General features: G+C 36.9%; 1 protein-coding gene across 1 annotated transcript in view; it reads right to left on the reverse strand.

Annotated features, from left to right (window-relative positions):
• LOC126382345 (integrin beta-6-like) overlaps positions 1-16,864 on the reverse strand; it is a 61,375-nt gene extending 44,511 nt beyond the window's left edge. Inside the window, exon 1 of the mRNA XM_050032188.1 lies at positions 16,539-16,864. Coding sequence (XP_049888145.1) covers positions 16,539-16,682 — 144 coding nt within the window. The 5' untranslated portion in view covers positions 16,683-16,864. The remainder of the gene's footprint in view (positions 1-16,538) is intronic.
• Between the last annotated feature and the right edge of the window lie 7,667 nt (positions 16,865-24,531).

A 24,531-nucleotide genomic window follows, 5' to 3' on the forward strand; every position in this document is an offset into this window, starting at 1 on the left:
CAGTTTTCAAAGATGACGTTCCGATCACACGCCTATACATCATTTTTACCCCCAAGACATTTTCTGGAAAAACAAAATTTTGTATGGCGGCCATCTTGTTTTTTCGCCATTTTGTATTTTTTTCACCGGCCATTAAATTCGACCAAGATTTAAATAGGTTTCGTGAAAGAAAAATTGGTTCAGGTGTGATAGTTTCGCCAGGCCGTAGGGTGTCACCCTGATGCGGAGCAGTTTTCGAAAATCGGGAAGTATTTCCATACTTAACATGACGATCCGACCACAACCCCGATATATATTTTATATCCCGAGACATTTTCTGAAAAAACAAAATTGTGTATGGCGGCCATCTTGTTTTTCCGCCATTTTGTTTTTTTTTTACGCGCTATGGAATTTGACCAAGATTTAAATAAGTGCTCTCAAAGAAATATTGGTTCACGTGCGATAGTTTTGCCAGGCCGTAGAGTATCTCTCTGATGCGGAGCAGTTTTTGGTGATCAGAAAGTATTTCCGTACTCTACATGACGTTTTGAGTAAGCGCCCCATACATTATTTTTACCCAAACGGGCTTCTTCCAAAATCGACAAAATTTTATATGGCGGCCATCTTTTTTTTCCGCCATTTTGTTTTTTTGCACCGGCGATTGGATTTGATCAAGATTTAAATACGTTTCGTGAAAGAAAAATTGCTCCAGGTTGTATAGTTTTGCCAGGCCATAGGGTATCTCCCTGATGCTGACCAGTTTTCGAAGGCCGGGAAGTTTTCCCGAAGCCTAAAGATCGATCCGATCAATATGACTTTACAAACGCACTAGTCGCTCCTACGATTTTTGAAAATTCCCCTCGATTTCTCTGGTCTTCCATCATCAGATCCTGACTTCCTTGACATGGGACCCCCTTGGGTATATCTCCTTTCAAACAAAAAAAGAATTATCAAAATCGGTTCATATACGACGAAGATATGCCCGAACAAACATAAAAAAAAAAAAAAAAAAAAAAAAAAAAAAAAAAAAAAAAAAAAATATACGGTCGAATTGAGAACCTCCTCCTTTTTTGAAGTCGGTAAAAAGTGAAAATGAAAATATTTGTTTAAACCAAACGATTACATCTAAACTGTTAACATTATCTCAACTGAAAATAACACCACGAGACGTGTAAACAAACAATTATGCTACAAAACTGTGCCGTGATAATTTCCGGCATATTAATGTAAGAGTATATGGAACAATTTTATTTTTTGGTATAGACCATCAACAACAATGAGCTATAAAAATAAGTAATATTATGATATTAAAAATGTCTTTAGATCTAGATTAATTGTCTCTTTAGTAGTTATTTTGAAATAACTGTACTTTTAGGAAATATCTTCTAAATTTCTAAATTCAGGACTTTAGATCCTGGCAATATTTTGGTCTAGACCAGTATCACTTACCACTAATACAGCTGTCATTAGAAAATTTGTTTAATGTAGATTAATTGTCTTTGTAGTGGCTCACTTGAAAGAGCTGTATTTTAGTACATATTCTGGATTTTAGATTCTTGCGACATCTTGGACTAGTTAGACCACCAACTAGGATGAACCGCCATAGCGCGTGCGAATATTATGTACTTAAAATAACCTTATATCTTTATTTTGTGGATATACCACTAATCCGCACTAAACGTTTTGCCTCTTCCTTTTTGATGCGTTTAGCGCAGGATTGGAACTGTCTGCCGTCGCCTGTTGTTCCAACTCGTTATAATCTGGCAGTCTTCAAGGCTAGAGTGAATAGGCGTTTGCGAGGTAAGTGTGATGCACCATAAACCACATCGTCACTGGTTGTGACATTTAAACCCACCCGGACTTACGAGCGGCATAAGAGGTGCAACGCGCCTGCGCGCCTTTTCAACATTAAAGCAACGGGTCTGCGCGCCGCTACGAGGACACTGCGACGACTCGGCGGAACAGCTGACAACGCCCTTTTTCTCTTATTTTCTCAAATTAATAATTACCAGTTTTTACAGTCCACTGATAGTTTTATTACAACACCAGAGTAGATAACCCTTGTAAGTGATAGGGCTCTAGTCTCCAATACAGTCACTTACCATCAGGTGAAACTGTGGTCAAACGCGAGTCTATATTATTTAATAAAAAGAAAAGAAAATGTACGTTAAATACGATACATGAAGAGCAGATGTTTTGCCTTCGCCGTCGTAAGAGTACAATACACCACCTCTGATGTTTATAAACTGACAAATCTGATTATCACTTATCCGGGCAACGACCGCTGGTGCATACAGACACCCACGCGTCCCAATCTTACGTTTAAAAACAAACTTGTCTTTGCAATTTACATAAATACTCGAGCTACTACAAAAGGTAAAGTAAATCTGTTGTTACAATAAAAGGATATATATTAAACAGATTTTGTATTCCAAAAAAGGTTATTACTGACGTAATTTACCTGTACTTCTTTGTAAATAGTTTATATATTTACTATTACGCTATCAGTCTATTAGATATGCTCATTAGAAAAAAATATAAATATACCCTCCACCATCTCCCTAGCATTATCCCGTTTTTTGACAGGGTTCGCTTACGTAAGCTGAAGATTTGACAGGTCCGGTTTTTTACAAAAGCGACTGCCTGTCTAAATATACTTAAGAAATATTATATAGGTGTATATATCTGTACATAAATAGATGACACTTTATTTACAGCTTATAAATAAATATTCGAGACTGTGTGTCAAAGTAAAGAGATCCTTAAAATTATATAGATTTTACCAAAAGTCGTATTTAGAGCGTAAATCTGTAGTAATTTATATTATTATACTTATTCAGCAATAATTGTTAATCTACTATAAATATACGCTGTGGTGTAAGTTTTATAAGAAATCTGTTTTGATTTTAATTTAATAAAAGAGTATTAATTTTCCTTCCATTCTGTTCTTTTCTTTGAAAATGCTATTTTGTACAAAATAATATGATATGACACTAGTCATTGTATTAGTTATTGTTTTAAGACATGAAATGACCCGCATCGTGAATACTACCACACAAAATTGACTCGCGGGGATTTTTCTACCAGCTTGTATTATTCATATGGCTTTTATATTGTTTTAGTAACCCGACGACCCGATTACTCTAGCCATAGAGGCAGCCAATCAGCACGCGACACCAAACACTTCAGGACCCCGATACCGACTCCGCCGGCGTGGTCGACGATTTCCCTCAATCAGCGCTTATCGCTATCGACCCACTAGGGTCAATTAATTCTTTCAAATATTTTTCCTCTCAGACGACGCCCTGAGCCGAGGTTCGCGCCCAACTGGGCACCCTCAGGCTTGTTATCTTAAACTTTGTACCGGGTGAGAGCCTTCAGCGCTCCCCATTTGTCCGGCCAAGTTAATGCCATCTGCGGCAAATCTACAATAAGTCACGTCAAAAAAATGTTTTTATTAAGTATAATACATTTTTATTTAGTACTAAGAAAACAATATAGAGTCACCTCTATGTGGGATGTACATTATACATTGGGGCGTTCCGCTGACGATACATCAACCACGCCGAAGGGATGTCACTAATTGTAAGTACCTAGTAAAGTAAAGTTTTTTTGCACCTTTATTGTCTGTGTTTTATAAAAAAAAAAAATGGGTACTTGCTAAATATAAAGCGATAGTTGTTGGTAGGGCTGGCAGAGGAAGACCTAGAAGGACTTACATTGACCAAATTGGAGATGTCCTTAGAAAAGGTTAAATACGATCTACTCTGAACCGGCGTGCGTGTATGAATGAAGCGATTGATGAATGTGGAGGAAGTAAGAGAAGTGTGCCAGGATCGAAGCAAATGGAATTCTATATTCTCTGTTTACCTCGGTAGGAAATAGGCGTGAGTTTATGTATGTATGTATGTACTTGTTAAAATGGTAGGTACAATACCATGTAAAAAATATAGAATACAACAGATCAAAAAACTACTTTCATATTAGAGTGGTGGAACGAACACGATTCAGAATGAGTGGGATTGAAATTGAGAACAATAGTTGTTCTACATAATACGAATAGCTGGAAGACCGTAATTACATTTGCACGTTACTAAAAAAAATAAGGGCAATGACCCTTGCGATTGGTGTAGTACTAATAGCGTTGTGGCTTCGTTCATGATTTATAAATTATGAATGAGTAAAATTTTACTATGATGATCTCTCTATGGTATCCAAATACGAAAGTCAGCAGAGATAATATTGGAGAAACTGAACCCTAATATTTGCAATTTTGTAGAGCAGCTACTCAAGCGGATTACATTATTTCCAGTACAAACTGGAATTATTCTTCTATTGTGTGTGCTGTGAGGTGGATGACCAACTTTAGCAACCCTAGTGTCAGGGTTGTACTGAACCGCCAAAGGCTCCTGACATGGCTCATGTAACGACTACGTACTCACATCAGTAAGTAGTAACCGGGAACAACACCTTAATATGCCTTCCAAAGCACGGATATTACTTTCGGATACTCGGGTGATCAGTCCGAAATGTCCTAACCAAACTAGGAATCACAAAGTGATTTTTGTAATATGTGCTCACCGGGATTCGAATCCGGGCCTTCCGGATCGTGAGCCAAACGCTCAACCACTGGACCGCAGAGACCGTTCAGTTTACGAAAGCCTAGCACACAAAGTTTCATAATCAACTCAATTTATTTACTTTTCTAGAGAATATGACTTTCATAAACCCACATATGCTATCGCGGAAGATATTCCAAAAAACAAAGAAAAACAAACATTATTCATGTTTCTATACGTACAAGTTCGTTGACCTCACAGTTTGTTACAAGCATGTGAGAATTGCGAGAATGTCCCAGACTGTAAACAACTAGGGAAAAATCGATAATGTCCAGACGTTGGCGATGATCCAACGTACCACTGCGTTAGTCTAATGTTATAAAGTGCAATAAAGACAAAGCAATTGCAATAAAATTGATCTGAAATGATGAGAATACAATTTGAATTGCTTCTATGTTGCTGCGAACAAAAACATACGACGTGTTTAGCCTAGGCATTTCGTTAAAACTGACAGTGGGTTGTTGTCCTCTCATCTTACATGGGCGATGGTCGATCACCTGTCACTATTTCATTACATTTACAGAAAAATAAAGCCGGTCAAGTGGGAGTTCGACTCGCGCACCGAGGGATCCGTACAAACTGCCGGAAATTAACAAGGATAATCTAAGCGCGGCTTTGACTTGGCCGTTGAAACACAGCAAATAAGTTTATAATCGCAAGGACATTTATTTTTGTGATATACTTAGTTGTAAAAATAGTTCTAGTCGCTTCTGTAAAGAAACCGGACCTCAAAATCTTCAGGTTAGGTAAGCGGACCTTGTGAAAAACGAGATAGGGCCTGTCCACATCACCACGGCACGACGTCGTCGCCGTGGAACGGTGCGGTGCCGTGGCGCGGCACGTTGCCGTAACGTGGGAATTTACGTTGCCGTACCGTAAAAATGTACCTCACGACACCGCAAAGTTACACACACAACAGAAGCAGAATACATTTTGTGCGGTCCATATCTACAACGAGACTGTTATTTATTTGGTGAAGAATGTACCGAAAGTTTACAAGGCACGGCAACGTGTAACTTTGCGGTGTCGTGAGGTACATTTTTACGGTACGGCAACGTAAATTCCCACGTTACGGCAACGTGCCGCGCCACGGCACCGCACCGTTCCACGGCGACGACGTCGTGCCGTGGTGATGTGGACAGGCCCATAGTGCTAGGGACATGATGAGTTGTAAAAATAGTTCTAATAATTTCTGGTACTAGAACCCTTGCAAATGTTGCATTTAACGTTGATTTCTATCGGTTTACATTAAAATTATGTAAGTAATGCAATTTTCATTACTTCACTTGCATTTACTCCAGTCTCCTTGCTATCGTCTATAAACTAGTAGAAAGGGAAACACGATCTAGAAGGCGCGTGGGTAGCGTTTGTCCGTGGTATAAGATTCGAGATTGTCGATACTCATTGCAAAACTCTGCTGGACTGAGGACAAAGAACTTCTATAAGTGTTCAATTTACGTGGCTTATCCTGATTTTGCCAGGGATGGCTTTCACCGTAGCCGGATAAATAGGGAGCGCATCACGCCTATATCCCGAACGGGTGATGTGTACAGTATATTACATAAACCCATTCCTCGCCAGCTATGTTTATCCGCTATACAATTGAAGACAAGAGGCCTGAGGGTGCCCTAGTGGGCACGAACCTCTTCTCCTGGCGTCGTCTGATATCTCCATGCCCTACCCCGATAGGTGTTAAAGGCAATATGTATGTAGAATAGGAAACACGATCTTAAAGGCGTGGGTAGCGTTGTCCGAGCACATTGAGATTGCAATCGTTTATATATTGCAAAATGACGCTATGTCTATCTTGGCCAAATATAGGTTAATTAAGAATACTGTTGGCGTTAGACCTGGCAACCCCTGTTGCCTAGGTTTGTTGATTATATTATGGCACAACGGAGGTATTAAGTTAGGACTTCTATATTATTACAATTTGTGTTTTTTACTCTTTATTAAACATTAATACTCGCTCGCTAACAACAACTATTGTGAAATTGAACGAGCATAGCCGGTGATAATAAGCAGTTAGTCTCACTATAGCGAATCTCTAGAAAAGGATAGTTTCCAACTAGTCAAATCAGTTAAAGTACTTTTTACTAAATGCCAAAATACGAAATTACTATGGAATTTGTATGAAAAAGCAACTTGTGACGTCATAGAAACACGTGACAAAATGTGGCATTTCTTGTTTAATTTTTCTTATTAAAATTCATAAATAAGTTAAATATAAAAAAAAACTTTTTTGACACCTTTCAATCTGTCTTTATTTAGTAATCAGAACTTCATAAGTTATTTTTGACGTAGGAAACTACCCGAACCTATACAAACATAGCAGATCTATCATCATTACTTAATATGTAAGTAATTTTCTTTTTATAAAAGTATGGAATCGATCCTGGGACTTCTAGATCGAGTATGAGCGCTCCACAATTATACCACGAAAGCTCTTTTAAAATACCTTAACGGTATAATATACAACCCAAAGAGATAAGTGTATGTCTTTCATTGGGTGTCAGACTCGACGGGGACGAAAGTGCAATGGCAGCTTTTGATAAATAAACTCATTCGCGAGTTGTCGCTAATTGTGCCGCCGATCAGTGGTGTAGCTACCGAGGGGCAAAGCCAGACCCTAGGGGCCTCAAACTTAGGCCTCATTTGTAACTGAGAAGGGGCCACAAAACGCCAAAGTTTGTGGACTCTTAGGGGCAAAGTTAGCACGGCGGCCTCTTGGCGAAAGGCAAGAGGGAAACCACTGCCGTATTTTTCCTCAAAAAAAAAGTAGCATGGAGAATGCTACACCGACAAGAACGTGGCTCTTAAATTAATGATTAATATCATCAGCCCGTATTTTAGTTTTTTCATGTTAATACAACTATTTCTTGTCCTTGATTCATTGAAACTTTCGATTACATTTTGGTATAGCTATTCTAATGTCGAATTTATAATTTACGAGAAAAAAAAATAAATTCTAGCATTAGTTCTATTATGAAGTGTATGTGATCTCTATTTTATTATCCTGAGGCCATTTTTCTCCTAGATGCGCCACTGCATCCGATGCAGTTTTACGACGGGATCGCTCGATTGCGCGATCGGTTACTCCGGCCGCAGTATAACACGCCCTTTGTACAACACTACAATTTTTTAAAGGTGCGCTGCGTTTGCGCAACCTCTGTAAACTTTAACTGAGATGTATTTTACGCACAACGTGTTAAATGTGTTAATAGGTAAGTGGAGCGATGTTAATTGCATTGATTGATATGCAACTGAACTTTTATATACAGTCATACATCACACGCCTTTTACGGTGAGAATTCATTCTAGTTATTAACTCTTATCAAGAGGTTAAATCGGGTTAAAGGTTGACTTATAAACTGCCACCTTTTGAATGTGTGACATGTGCAATATCGATGCAGATAAGTGAGTATCAGAACTATTTAATATTTAATCAAAATGTGGTATTTAAATGAGGGATTTGCTTGGCTACGTTTCCCAAAAATAATATAGATGGCGCTAATATAGATAGTACAGATTTAACGTGATAATTGCCTATCTTCTCATTACTCGGGTAGGTACATAATTATTCAAAAATATAATGTAATGGCTGAAAAATATTTGGATCACATTATACAGGATGTTAGTGACATCGTAACGAATACTCAGGGGATGATTCAGACCATGATTCTGGGTTAATATCAAGTGGAATTTTCCGTCGCAAAATTCATGTTTTTTTTTAGTTTTTTTTTAATTATTATCAATTCTATACTTTTGCGATGGAAAAGTCCACTTGATATTAACTCATAATAATCAGATGAATCATCCCTCTCAGTATTCGTTACGATAACACTTACACCCCGTACAGGTACATACGGTAGCCATACAAGTAGGTATGGGTGTTAGTGACATCGTAACGAATACTGAGGGGGATGGTTCAGACCATGATTCTGAGTTAATATCAAGTGGAATTTCCTGTCAAAAATTCATGAAATTTTTTGTGTTTTTTTTTTAATATTTTCCGATCTATACTTTTGCGACGGAAATTTCTACTTGATATCAACTCAGAATCATGGCCCGAATTATCCCTCAAAGTTTTCGTTACGATGTCACTAACACCCTGTATATAGAATTATGTTGCTACCTATATTGCTTCTCTTTGTGATCAGAATAATAAAGGATGGATGAGGTATTGTGCCTGAGTGTAATAAAAAGGGTCATTGTTTATACTCAAAAACAAAGAGAAAAGATGTATATGTCTGTTATGCATAAAATGCATGAAAATGAAGGTTTTTTTATAGCGTCATCTATATTTTTTTTTTAGGAACTTAGTCTGGATAGTCTTTGATTGAAAATATTTGTGAGATATTTATTACACATTTATAAACCATTTGGGGTAGTTGTTTTTTATAATAATATGAGCCATGTCAGGGACTTTTAGTGGCTCAATAATAACCCCGACACCAGGGTTGATGAGGTTGGAAGTTCATCTCACAACCCACACGAAACAAAAAAGGTTGCCACGAAGACTTATAAGTTGAGGTTTTGGGTTACAATGACATGTGATGTCAACTAGAGAGATTTGTGGCTTCTAGCACATTCGTGGACAATATGGGAAGACGAACAGCTGACTACATAAACAAAAGATGTAGAAGGGTTTGTGTTCATGTTGGTACAACTGTTAAAATATGGTGTCAAACTGATATATCTACTGGTAAAATTGGGTAGAGCTTAAGAGTTACTGCTCATTTTTATTCGAGTAGAGTCCTATATTATGTAGTCAGATGATATGTTTTAGTTAGTTTTTAAGCAGTCGATGGTGCTAATTCCTGTAAATACCATCTAATTTTATTTTAAGTTACATCTGTCATTTTCTTATCCGCCGAAAAGGAAAGGGACGGGTAATCGACAAGCATAAAATTTATGGAACACACGTCAATTTTAAGCACAAATCTAAACCAACCGTCTAAAAATTTTACATCCGTCAATAACCCGACACAGTTAACTAGACAGCACGTCAAACGGATTGCATAGCAGCGACGTACCTTTTGATTCGCCCGGGTTATTCATTCATTTACTCATTCTTCCTAAAATTAAGAGCTGTGAATCATCCGTCCCTTTCCTTTTCGACGGATATGAAAATGATGGATATAACTTAAAATAAAATAAGGCGGTGTCTGCAGGAATCGGGGCCAATAAGTGTTTAATATGTATCATATTGTAGGTAGAAATAACACGGCTTTTTCAGTTTTCAAGTTAGGAAATATAATATACCTACATTCATTTATATTTCAATATATTTCATGACATTTTTATTTTTATACCCTGTCATTACAGTATGTTTACTTTCAGTAAATTGATAATGATATCTGATACCTTGACATTACGAACAAACGACGCATGTTTTTAAAAATAAGCAGAATTCTCGGTTATTCAAATAAGTGGGTTAATGTTAATGACCCTCATAATAACTCCAGTACTTATATTGCATGAATCGTATATTATTTCGAATCTTACATCAATCATTTAGGCAAAGTACTTACCTACTAAGTAAGTAAATGATCGCCTTAATAACTTCATTATTGCGTGTAATAAAAACAAAGGGCAAAAGAAGAAATGTCACGAGAAGATAAAGTTCAGACAAATATTGAAAAATTATGTTAATTTAAAAGTCTCGAAGTAAAAAGATAATTGAGTAGCGTAGCTGATATAAGAGTTGCTTAAGATTTTGATTGATCACGGGTTTTGTGGTTTCATCAAGAGCCGTATACAGGGGGATTAAATATGAAGTGTCCTACTGAAAAAAAACTATTGATATTTGGGCCCTATCATACTAAGACATCTTCATCATCAAGTAACTACTTGCGCAACAGTTGCGCAATTATTCTTTTGCCGGCAACTGAATCCTGAATAATTTCACGCTGGTCGCGCAACCATGGTGTCCTAGTGAAAAAATAAAATAAAAGGCCCTTTCTGTATAAGCACATAATCTATTAAAAAAACTAAAATTACCATTCCCACAAAAAATACTGAAAATTACATTGTTGACGTCATCTCAATGCAACCTCTATTTGAGTTTGTGACTTTAACAGACTTGATGACTTTAACAGTTGATTTCCAAAGTTTTGAACTTCTTTGATACATCATTGACATTTGAGAGAACGATGGTAATACACACTACACTGGCCTACAAAGCTAAGTAAGTAAGTACTTACTACACTTTTATACATTTTTTCTAAACTACAAAAGTTAAAGATTTCAAAAATGTGTTATAAGAGTGATACTTATCTTAAAGCTTTTTGAAGAAATTTTAGATTAAATTAAAGATTTAACTACACTGTTCTGTATTACTGCTTAGTAATGTAATGCTTTAATTTAAATGTTTAATTTATGACCCCTAAGATATTTCATATTTTTCAAACATCCTGTATAATAGTTTATTCGCCTTAACGATCTCCGTGATTACATTTGCTGAAATAAAATTGCGTAACGTTTTTATGTTCAAAACACGCGATATAGGGCAGTGCAGTTATATTTATAAGTTCTGGGAAAAACGCGATCGACGGATGTTTCTTCCCACTACGTGCGTGCATTTCACTCAGATATATTTATAACTCATTCGCAAGTGTTGTTCATTGATTTGCAACGTTTGCAATAATCTACATTATACTTACATTTAGTTTACACCTATTTTTGATGATTTTTGTTTTTATTACACGTAATTTACAAACTGCATTGTCATTTTATGTACGAACCTCATTTGTTTTGTAAAATATCAAAAGAATTGGGAAATCTTACGTACTCATTTTTTGCATAAGTACTTATGTGAATCGGTATCATCATCATCAGCCCATTAACGTTCCCACTGCTGGGGCACGGGCCTTCCCTATGGATGGATAGGGAGATCGGGCCTTAAACCATCACGCGGGCCCAGTGCGGATTGACGGTTATTAACGACTGCTAATGCAGCCGGGACCAACGGCTTAACGTGCCTTCCGAAGCACGGAGGAGCTCGAGATGAAAACTTTTTTTTTGTGGTCACCCATTCTATGACCGGCCTTTGCGAAAGTTGCTTAACCAAGCGCGGTTTAAGTGCCTTATTATTAGATCGTGGTATAGACATTCTCATTTATAATATTAGTACGAATGGTATTGCGTGTCTAGTACCCAAGCTCTATGCCTCACACCACGCTTTCTCACTAACTGGAAGTCCATACAAGATTGATTACATAGTAAACGGTGGATATTGGTAAAACAATAGCAGTGCAGTAGCTGCGTATATCAACAAACTTTACGTTTCTTGAATGAACTGCTTCGGAACGTTTGTTTGAAAGGCTTAGATTTAGTCCAGTATATATATAGAAGCCAGTAGATTTATTGTGTTTGATTGTATATCTACGTAACTTCATGCTATATATACATACAATATACAAATAGGTAAGTAATCTAGGATAATTTTAAAATAATAGGTACTTACTTAAGAGTTTTTCATTTAAAATACAAATAGCAAAACATTTTTGTCGGATACTGTCAAAGAATATTAAAAATATATTTGTATATACACTGTTTAATTAAATTATTCAACTACTTACAGAAAAAAATACCAGCACATTACAGCTATAAAATTATAAATAAGTAGGTACTTATTATACTGAACTGGGCACTTACCTACTAAATTTATAACAAATGTTTATTTACCTATTTAAACACCTTAAAAGATATCTTCTTCTTCTTCTTTGTCCACCCCTCTTACCACTTTAGCTGGGGTCGGGTCTCCTTACACGTCTGCGCCAGAAAACTCTGTTCTGGCTTGTTTCTGTACTTAGATTTTCCAATTGAATCTCCTTCTGCATATTAAACACCATAAATACATATAACTATGTATAGCTAATTATAATATAATGTATTTTTCCTTGTATAATTGAATATATTTAGGAAAATTACTGTAGAGGTTTCAATGTTTTGGTAAGGGAAGTATGATTTATTCGTCTATTGTCCTTATTGCAACATTAAAAACAACGATTCCGTTGTACAAATAGATTCAATTTTCCTCCAACCAAGAAGTAGAGTATAAATTCTCCATTTTTAGTTGTAATGTTAATAGTAGATAAGGTACAAAAACTTATTTCGCCTTATAACAAAGCGAAGATTAAAAATTATATCAGGTTTAAAAACTTAGACTTCGCCACGAAAGAAGTCACGCAGCCGCGGCTCGCAAATTTTGCATAGAATTGGGTAGGTAGTTTCCTAGGTCAAAGATAAATTATTAAATTCTGATTACTAAATACAGACAGATCTAAAGGTAAAAAGCTTTTTCTTTTTCTATTTAACTTATTTATTAATTTTAATAATGAAAAATTTAATAATAAGTGCGAAATTTAGTGAAGTTTTTCTATGACGTCACAGGTTCATTTTCATACAAATTCCATAGTAACTTCGTGTTTTGACGTTTAGTAAAAAGTAACTGAATTGACTAGTTGGAAAGAACCCTATTATTGTGACTTGATAATTAGATCCATTAACTGGACATCCTTCGTGGCGCTATAGTTTAAATCGGGTTCTTTAGATTTTTAAAATATGTTTCGGCAAAATTGTAAAAAAAGCATAAAATAAGATGCAAATAACACGAAACGCTCCCAGTTTGGCACAGTCTGTCTGTCTATTCAGCTATTCTAATGAGTAGTCAATAGAGTACTTAACTTAAACAAGGGCAACCCTTAATGTAGTATTAATAGTTATTATAAGTAGGCTCGACAACGGATATTGGTAAATGGGGTTGCGCAGGAAATTCGTGCATCGATCGTAGCCCAACCACTCCACCTGATTGTGTGGCGTCATCAGAAATCAGGGCTTTGTATGCCTGCGTGGTCTAGTGGTTAGAAATTCTTGGGTTCGAATCCATACATATCAAAGATCACTTTGTGACATTGGCCCAAGTTTTGTTACGATTGAATCATCTGATTGTTAGAAAGTATGATGTGATTCGGAAGGTATCGGTCATTGACCTCGTAACCCACACGACGTAAGGACTTTGTACGCAAGTACGCAGATTTGTGTTGTGTATTGATAGGTCAAGAGCAGTGTAGAGTAGAGAACGCGTAAGTGCGAGCAAGATACAGTCCGCGCGCTCTCCCCTTCACTCCTTAGCGGCTTACGTCCACTTAGACTAAAGTAATACCCAGAGGGGGTGAGGTAATCTAGCTCGGCGCCCGATAGCGAATTGGTGCGGGGCGGAGACTGTCCGTTCTCTACGCAGAATTATTCTTCTAATCTATGGTTTTATTGCAAGTTGTCTTCTGATGACTTATGGCACGTCCACCTGGATGTTAATAGAGGGTGTGAGTTATATCTGTCTGTCTGTGAGACAACGAACAGGTATATAGGTACTTGAGAACATAAAGACGCAGCGAGGCTATAAAAAGGAGATTTAAAGTTGACAAGTTGCTTCTATGCTGTTCTGGGAGCAAATAAAAAACATAGAACACGTTCAGCTGCTTGTCTTCCCGGGCATGTCGTAAAAACCGACAGAGGGATTGTGTCCTCTAACATGTTGGACTAATGTTATGGGCGATAGGCTGATCCCTTATCACCATAAAGTTCATCATATCCAGCTTACGACATCGTATCAACAGTGGCTGCAAGTTGTCTTTGATTACTTGTGGCTCTGCCCACCCCATTAGGGATTACGGGCGTGAGTTTATGTATGTATGTATGTTAAAGTTGACACTGCTACATTTCATAGTGACATAACCCATGACGTCACAATGCGTACTAGTCGCGCGAGGTGAGCAAATTGTCGCCAATTATCCGTCCAGTTAGCTCGCCCCATTCATGCGTGTGCGCACGTCGCAATATGGCGGCGAGGTGTCAAGGTCCTTGTTAAGCGAAATTATACCCGTAGGAGTCGAACTGTCTGTCAAAATTATACTACGATTTTTAAACTGTGATGCAACGAACGGTGTTTTTTGACGTGACTTATTGTAGATGACTTAAGTTTTTACTACTTGGCCGGACAAATAGGGCGCTAAGCGCTTTCATCTGGTAAATATTTTCTTAAATAACAATAAGTCAAAGAACTGGGATAATCAGAACGTTTGGCTGCGGTGTGAGAGTACTTGGTAAAACGCTGTCATTTTACACATAATACCTACATTATCATGATTCCACAAGTTTTGTTTATTTTGTAATTACCGTAGATATTGGAGTAAAAACTCTCTCTGTAGAGTCCATAAATCCAGCTAAATCCAGCATTACAGATGGACCCCTCAATCCTCACATAAAGGTGATAAAAACGATTTCTTTTTTCTATTTAACTTATTTATGAATTATAATAATGAAAAATGTAGTAATAAGTGCGACTTTTGTCACATTTTTCTATGACGTCACAGGTTGCTTTTCCATACAAATTCCATAGTAATTTCGTGTTTTGACGTTTAGTAAAAAGTAACTGATTTGACTAGTTGGAAACTACCCTATTCCATCTGCCGCGGCTATGCATAAAATAGGTACCTCATTAGACCGAACTCTACCACAGATAACAGTGGAAATACCGCAAGTGGTTATGTTTGAAACAATTCTAGAAACACACTTTGTATTATAACACAATTAATGGTTTTGCTCATCAAAATGACATCATTGCCAAAGTTGTTATTTACACAAGTGTGCAGTTTAATGTGACACAACATTACTATTCTAAAATTAAAAAATATACATTTGAATTCTCTTCCATTTTTGAAGTCGACAAACGGAATTAGCTTGTTTCCTAGGTCAAAGATATAATTATGAAATTCTTATTACTAAATAAATACAGATTTAAAGGCGACAAAAACGTTTTCTTTTTTCTATTTAACTTATTTATTGATTTTAATAAAGAAAAATGTAATAGAAAGTGCGACATTTTGACACGTTTTTATGACGTCACAGGTTGCTTTTTCATACAAATTCCATAGTAATTTCGAGTTTTGACGTTTAATATAAGTAACTGATGTGACTAGTTGGAAACTAGCCTATTCTGAGAGAGAAATGTCCAGGGGTCCATCTGTAATGCTGGATTTAACTATGCTCAATGCACACTCCTCAGTTCAAGTAAGCATTATAATACATATTTCAATATCTATCCGTAGTCGAAAAATATAACGAAATTAAAAATATGAATTTATGTAGGTACTTTTTTATGAGCGACAGTGGATTCCTTCTCACCAAAAGGCTCATCATACCTATCCATCTTAGGATTTCGTATCAAGAGTGGCTGCAAGTCGTCTTTGATTACTTGCGGTTCTGCCTACCCCATAAACATTGCGGGCGTGAGTTTATGTATGGATGAACGTCAAAAAACCCAGCATCAGAAATAGTGCAGCACGCCAGAGCTCATGGTCATTTCTCGTTTATTGAACCAATTGTTTCCTTCCGTTCCTCATTGGATTCGTCTTCGTTTTTCCTTCACAACAATTGATCATTTTTAGTTCCAAGAAACTATTTAGCTATAAGTATTAAGTACCTACCTACTCTTGTAAAGATGTGGTAAAAATATGAGATCGTTCAAAGCGATAAGGCCCTTTTTCCCTTTGTACTATTTTGAGGTATAAAGTGATATTATGGAATAGATAGTTTGGGTTTTAAGCATTTATCTTCAGTAAGTAAAAAAATAAAAAAATAACTTCGATTTGAAAGGTAGGCAAGATAAACTTTTAAATGAATGTGATTTATGTTGGATCTGTAATCCAAAATATAATTATAATTAATTAATTAATTGGGTTGGTAAGTCGGTATATCTGACATATTGACGAGTTTTACAATGAACTCGCCGTTGACGTATTGGTAAATGAAGTTTTTTTACTCGTTGTAGGTAGGTAGGTACATACCTTAATATAAGAAAAAAACAAGACTGAAATAATTAGAGTTTAACGAGATGATATTGTGTAATAATATTTAAGTATTGCTTTTACTTACTTTGGGGTCGTTACACCAAATAGCGCCGCATCTGATGCACTCATTGCAGTTCATGATCCTGTCGGTGTCAGAACAGTTCCTGGCGATCACTTGGGTAATCGTTATCAACACTAACATAAAAATTGACAACCACACACTGGCCATTGTAATAATAAAATCTTTTTTCTTTGCCACAAAAAATAATAAAACAAACGGGCGAAATGAAGTCTTTTTAAACTTCGAAACTTTTTAAAACAAAAGCGCTTGTGTTCGTTCGGAAATGCGTTCGAAATTTAAATCGAGCGCGCGCGCTGTCTTGCGTCTCGCGACAGACTGTGAACGGCCGGGCATGCCTGCCTTCTACACAATCAGACGATTTGCGTCTCCGATGATTCACCGCAATCGTTCTTATGGGAAAATTCACGGAAAACAGTTGCAGTGACGTCTGTGGGACACTTCTAAATGTATCTAGATATAAATTGTACATAAGTAGGGACAATAATTATAAAAGTAGCTATTTAACTTTTACGCAATAGACTTAAATAGTAAATACCGTCACAACGACGCATAATAAGTAGTTTCAGTTTTGTATGTTTGGCGGAAAAAGAGTATTAAAAATTATCTATTAAGTGGGCCATAAAGACATTAAGGGGCCAAAAATTTAAGTAGTCAATGTTTAGATTTGCTGTGTCTAATGAAGTATGAATAGATAGCAGTAATTAAGAAGCAAAAGTACAGTCAGTTCCGAAATGTTACGAACATTCAAGCTTTGTTATAGATAGAGCCATACACGTATGGTTACTTCGCTAGGTTAGTTTGTATTGTGGGATCAATCAATCAATAACTATTGTTAGGGTTCGTAATGTTTATTTAATTATTTAATTATTATTAGATTATATAACTTATTAACAGACGGAATAAAGTCGTGAATCTGTGTCACGACTTTATTATTTTTAATTTGGAACTGGCATATTATTTCATTTGTTTTTATTTTGATTTCTTCTTTTTCGAACGGGAACGCTTTCCCGCCTTTTTAAAAGGCGGTGACGTGGAATTTTGTTCGGTTGCGGTAATCTGTTATGAAGAGTTGGAGAGTTAACATTGTTTATGAAAATATAACATTATTCAAGAGAATTGCTGAATTGTTTGATTACGACGAGCACCTCCCCACCTGAGAGCAGTAGTATTATCACATTTCAGAAGTGGGATAAAGTTAAGTACACGCCTAGTTATAATATACATTTTTTTATAAGTAATAAGTAAATTTATTTTTATATGATATTGTTGCGCTATGTGCTCTTACTCAAGTCAAGTATTTTAAGTAATTAATTACTAAATGTCTGTCTTGGAATGAATTATACCGATATTTTAAACATAATATTATAATAAGCGTATGATTCTAATTAAAGTAATAATAGATTGAGAATTATAATTGGTCAGTCTTATATATTTTTTCCAAAGCAAGCTTCAGATTATTATTATTTTTAATAGGTATAAACATTTTTAAGCGTGTTTATTTTTAGTAAAGGACTAATGTAATGTATTTTCTGCGAGATTTCAGAATAATGAAGTTACAAGAGTCGGGACCTTGTGACACGCAGTGCCACCCTAAGGCCGGGTTACGATCAGCCAGGTTGTGCGCTGCATGCTGAGCATCGGCCTGAGGAGCATGCGGATCGCCGGGCTGAGCTGCACGCTGAGCGTCGTCCTGAGGAGCATGCGGATCGCCGGGCTGAGCTGCATCCTGAGCGTCGTCCTGAGGAGCATGCGGATCGCCGGGCTGTGCTGCATCCTGAACGTCGTCCTGAGGAGCATGCGGATCGCCGGGCTGAGCTGCATCCTGAGCGTCGTTCTGAGGAGCATGCGGATCGCCGGGCTGAGCTGCATCCTGAGCGTCGTCCTGAGGAGCATGCGGATCGCCGGGCTGAGCTGCATCCTGAGCGTCGTCCTGAGGAGCATGCGGATCGCCGGGCTGAGCTGCATCCTGAGCGTCGTCCTGAGGAGCATGCGGATCGCCGGGCTGAGCTGCATCCTGAGCGTCGGCCTAAGGAGCATGCGGATCGCCGGGCTGAGCTGCACGCTGAGCGTCCGTTTGAGCCGCATGCAGAGCGGCGACCTGAATTGCATGCAGAGCGACATGCGGAGCGACGTGACGACGCGGGACAGTTAAGAAGGTCACGTAGATAAAAATATTTTATGAATATTTAAACATAGAGGGATGGTCTTTCATCACAGTCTCGCGTGTAAAGCACTTATCAGAAATTAATATATCACAAAATATTTCTGTTTGGTAACAATACCGATGTTTGGTTTTAAAAAAAAGTAAACTAATGTGTCTCGGTGTATGTAAAGACCACAACTCACTTTGCTATGCAGAAATTCCAGGGCCTTGCTAATACTTGATAGCTTCAGTTCTATTCTTTTACTACTTCGGTTTAAAGATACTTTACTCTCAAAAAAGACATACAGTCACTTACATGAGAAGAGAACTTATAATTTAACTTAATAACTAATTTATACAGTGTCGTACGCACCGCCATACTTAATAGGTATCGCTTATTATAACTGCTTAGATCAGAAACCATCGCGCGAAAAACACATCACAAAAACCACATAGTCATTTACTTATTTTGTAAAATATGCTGAGCTAGTTTGTACTTAAATTTATTGAGCCTATGATAGAGGTGTTGCTACCTATTATGGAAAATGACATGTTTAACCAATGTGATGTTAATATGTAGGCGAACGTGCAGTGGATTGTATTGTTCATGGTATCCATATACTATAAAAGTGAAAGGTCATTAAGACATCACGAAGTCTCAGGAACTGCGAGTGCTGGGAGTCTTAAATTTTGCTTGGGGGTTCCTTTAGAATGTACGTACTCATTCAGAGATGAGAGAGAAGGAGATAAAAATGGGTGGCAAAGTTTGTACGAAACTTCTAGTGTTAATAGTAGGTTATCTAATTTACTAGAAAATACCCATTATTTAAATAAAGTAAAACGTATTTAGGTAATTATCTTTATAAACAATCCTTACGAAGGGGTGAAATAGGGGGAGTAAGTTTGTATGGAAAATATTTAATTTTTAGCTATCGACTCCAAACTCACTACCCGTGCGAAGACGGGGCGGGTTGCTATTTACCTACAGATAAAATAATAGGATCTGGTATTTTGGCTTTCTTGGCTCTCACACCGAAGAACTTTTGCAATTATTTTTTAGGCAGTACAATGATTCTAGTTTAAAAAGTTTAGTTTAGTTTAGTTTTAGGAAAAATGAAAGGGAAGAGAGAAAGGGGTAGACCTAGGAGAACATTTATGAAACAAATAAAAGAAAAGGTGCAGGTCGTGTCGTATCAGGAGGTGAAGGTTTTGGCGGGAAGAAGAGAGGAATGGCGATTACTCCACCGACAAGAGCGCAGCTCTCAAATAAAGAGAGAATGTTCTAGTTAGAATCATTTGATTTAATATTTGGCTGATTCATATGTTGGTTGATAGTTATCAACCAGACCGAATTCCCATCAGAAACAAGATCTTCGGTATTGCTAATGTAGTGGGTTGAATCAAGTTTTAGCAGGTACACTGGCCAGATAATCACTTGTCACAAATGTAAGGAGAGGGGACAGTTTTATACGTTGTTCCAAGTCATTAATTAAATTTACATTTTGTTGCATACAGAGGTCACCAAGTTGGAAATTGTTTTAGTTAGGCGGAGGATAGAAGAATTTAAGGATATTATTAAAAATAAAACATTGTGCATTTATTTCTATAGATAACTAGAAAGGTTACCCAACACCAGAATTTATCTAGGAAGTTAGTATAAATGGGCTGTCAGTTAAATATTTGTTGATTTCGGCAATGGTGTTTGTTTGTTTGCTCATGAATTAAGAGTTCCATAATAACATTCCTTCGTTTCTCCTTCTATGGTTTGTGAGATGGAATGCTAACCTCAGCAACCTAGGTGTCAGAGTTTTTATTGGGCCGCCAAGGTCATGGTTTATGTAACGACTATGTACTTACATCAGTAAATAGTAACCGGGATCAACGGTTTAATGTGATTCTCAAAGCACGAAACATCTTACTTTCGGACAATCGGATGATCAGTCTTTGATGTCTTAACCAAACTGGGGAGTACATTCCCTCATTAATGAAAGGCATAGTTCAATCGTTAAAAGAGGTATCGCTATATGTAAGTGTCAATGGAGTAGATGCTCGGATTGTATGTAGAATCGTTAATGACAGTTTATTAGACATGCCAGTAGTAATCGGACTGTCTTAGGACCGATATTGACAATGACGTGCCCCATCCGGGTTCGTGTAGCAATGTGAAGTTATTATTAAATGACGTCAACAGGTGTGGTCGAGTTTATGGTGCACTCTCTGTAAGAGCCCAGACTCATGTCAAGTTGAACGGTAGCGTTCTGTTGAAGAATAGCAGGCAAATCTGATAAGCAATATTTCGTACGTGTGAGAACTTTTTATCATTGCCAAAATGGACGTGTGGATGTTTTAAAGCCACCTTGTTATATATTTATTTTTGTCGAGCGGTTAGGGTTGTAAATAGTGAACCAGACAGGTGTACCTACCATAGAGGTATGAATGTGGCTTCGACCAAAGTCAGGACCATACGATGATAAGGATGGTAAGGCGACAGACATAGAAAGGCAGCAGTTATTAGATTTGCTCTATAAATACGTACAAGTATTATTTTGCATTATCACTTTAAGACTTGGGAGCACTAATATTAACAGCGATGAACATAGAATTGGGCAGTTTCCTAGTTCAAAGATAAGGTATGAAATTGTGATTGATAAATAAAGACAGATCTAAAGGTAAAAATAAACATTTTCTTGTTTCTATTTAGCTTCTTTATGAATTTTAATAGGGAAAATGTAATTAATAAGTGCGACATTTGGGCATGTTTTTCTACGACGTCACGGGTTGTTTTTTTTCATACGGGTTCCATAGTAATTTCGTGTTTTGGGGTTTGGTGAAGGGTGACTGATTTGACTAGTTGAGAACTACCCTATTGAATAGCCAACATCCAGCTGTATATTGTCCTTATTAACGGAATAGATAAAGGAAAAGGAAATGGAACGTAATATGGTAGGTAATATGTTAGAGGCGGGTGTAGTAAGGGAGTATGTTTCAGAGTATGCTAGTCCTACTTTAGGAGTTCGCAAAAAAGAGGGGTTCGCTGACGATGTGTAATGACTATCGAATGTTATTATTAAAATGATTATGCTTGTGACCGAAAATGAAATAGCACGACTCAGCGGCCAGGCTTGCTTTGTTGCGCTTGATCTCGCGTCATCGGACTATTTATCGTTATCACGGACGGTCAGCAAAGTTCGGTCGGACGGAGTTCAATCGTTTGCCATTCGATCTGGCTGTATACTAGCGGATGAAGAATATGATCTTGGACTCTGCTCGTTTTATCAAGGCAACTTGGTATATGGACAATGTTCTTATCTTTGGGAAAGATGTGTTTTTCAGATGATAGAAATGAGATTTCTTGTGTGACACGATACATTATTTAGGAGACTAGAATGACTCATGTTGATGTTTTATCACGCAATTCTATTTCGGACACAGCAGACATTCTCCCATTCTAAAAATAACTAAAAAAATGTTTTTATAATGACGGACAGAGCAAGGAAAACTTATGCCTGCATATTTGGGACCGTATTGGGTCAATACAATTTTAGGCAGTAGTTACGCGATACGCAAAAGAAGCGACCAACGTTTGGCTGCGGATCATAAGATGTTGTGTATACGTATGTGGCGGTTTTAGACGTAAATGATAACAACTTTTCAAATTAAACATTTTTGTTGATGTATTGTAATTTGTGTTGTATAACTGTGAGAGGCACATAGCTACAGAACAGTGTCTATGTTTCAGGTCAAGTATGTGAATTGATTGGTTCGTGTCTTGATGAGAGCAAAGCAAAAGAAACACAGGCTCAGCTACTGTCACGAGACTTCTCGATTGGCTCAGATGGGAGACCTCCATAAGGATTTAACGATTGGCTCCGATTTGACGCCTCGATAAGGTTTTAACGATTGGCTTAGATTGGATGTCTTGATAAAGATTTATCGGTTGGCTCAGATTGGACGCCTCGATAAGGTTTTACTGATTGGCTCAGATTGGAGACCTCGATAAGAATTTATCGATTGGCTCAGATTGGAGACCTCGATAAGGAGTTAACGGTTGGCTCAGATTGGATGCCTTGATAAAGATTTGTCGATTGGCTCAGATTGGACGCCTCGATAAGGATTTAACGATTAGCTCAGATTGGAGATCTCGATAACGATTTATTGATTGGCTCAGATTGGAGACCTAGATTAGGATTTAACGATTAGCTCAGACTGGAGACCTCGATAAGGATTTAAAGATTGGCTCAGATTGGATGCCTTGATAAGAATTTATCGAATGGCTCAGATAGGATGCTACAAATTATTTGTATGAATCATTAGTTTAATAATGGGTAACCGATTGATCGGATCCTAAAAAGTTTTCAAGGTGATTGAATAGGCATCGTATCTTGTTTTAAAAAATATATTAAGTACTATTGTAATAAACGAAATACAAAAGTAACGTAAGTTTTAAGTATTTTTTAAAATGATTCATATTTATTTTGTAAATTAATTTGCAACTTTAGTTATCAATTTTCTTAATTTATTTTATTTGTCTTATTCGTGTGATTTGTTACTAAAACTTAAGTTTTATTAGTAGTATTTTTCCTGATGGTTAATGCTGTGCTTACCTACATGTTATTCGTTAAGATTGGCCAATAAGTAAAGTTCCTACTTATTTGATTATTGTTTAAAAGATTCTGATGCAACTTTGTAACATAATTTGCTACTATAGTTATACAACAGTTACGATATTTGAGCCTGCTATTATTGTTTTATTTATTACTAAGTATCTGTAATTTATTGTTAAGATTGAGCAACTGACCAAAGTACCGATTGTTAGGGTTCCACCGGGTGTCGTGCGCGGGGACGCACACGTTGTCAGGATGGACGATTGTTAGGGTTCGTAATGTTTATTTAATTATTTAATTATTATTAGATTATATAACTTAATAACAGACGGAATAAAGTCGTGAATCTGTGTCACGACTTTATTATTTTTAATTTGGAACTGGCATATTATTTCATTTGTTTTTATTTTGATTTCTTCTTTTTCGAACGGGAACGCTTTCCCGCCTTTTTAAAAGGCGGTGACGTGGAATTTTGTTCGGTTGCGGTAATCTGTTATGAAGAGTTGGAGAGTTAACATTGTTTATGAAAATATAACATTATTCAAGAGAATTGCTGAATTGTTTGATTACGACGAGCACCTCCCCACCTGAGAGCAGTAGTATTATCACACTATTTATTGCAAATAATAATAACATTTATATAGGACAGTCAAAAACGGATGACATACATGTCTTATTGCTAAACAGCCTTAGGTGAAAGGACGCAATGTAACATGCAGATATTTAATTATTTTTATTTTTTTTCGTATTGAGCTTCTAACCTAAAGTATTGTTCACAATGGAGAGCGGAGACATGAGCGGAGCGATTAGACAATAAAATAATAATTCATTAGTATGGAGCCATTATTAAAGGTAGCGCGAATGCCGCGAATAAATTAGAAATATTCAAATTTTTTGTAATCGGTTTAGCCATTGGTTGGTTGGTTGGGTTATTAGCCCAATCACCTCTACCAACCCGCACTGGAATAGCTATAGCGTGGTGAAGTATGCTCCATACCCCTATAAAGTTAAGTGAGGGGTGGCCTGTACCTAGCAGTGTGACATAGATACGGTCACGAGTATTAATATGTAACACTTTGAAACCATGTCTCATTAACTTTTTTGGCAAATGAAACCGTAAGTCTCCTTAAATGTCAAATATTATAGTGCGACAGAGTTCTAAAGTGGATACATAAGACTGCTCATGACTGTAAATAGGAGAATTTATGAAGTATTTATGATTTTGTTAGTATATTACTCACTCATCAAT

Source organism: Pectinophora gossypiella, chromosome 1 (genome assembly GCF_024362695.1).
Source record: "Pectinophora gossypiella chromosome 1, ilPecGoss1.1, whole genome shotgun sequence".
NCBI classification, from domain to species: domain Eukaryota; kingdom Metazoa; phylum Arthropoda; class Insecta; order Lepidoptera; family Gelechiidae; genus Pectinophora; species Pectinophora gossypiella.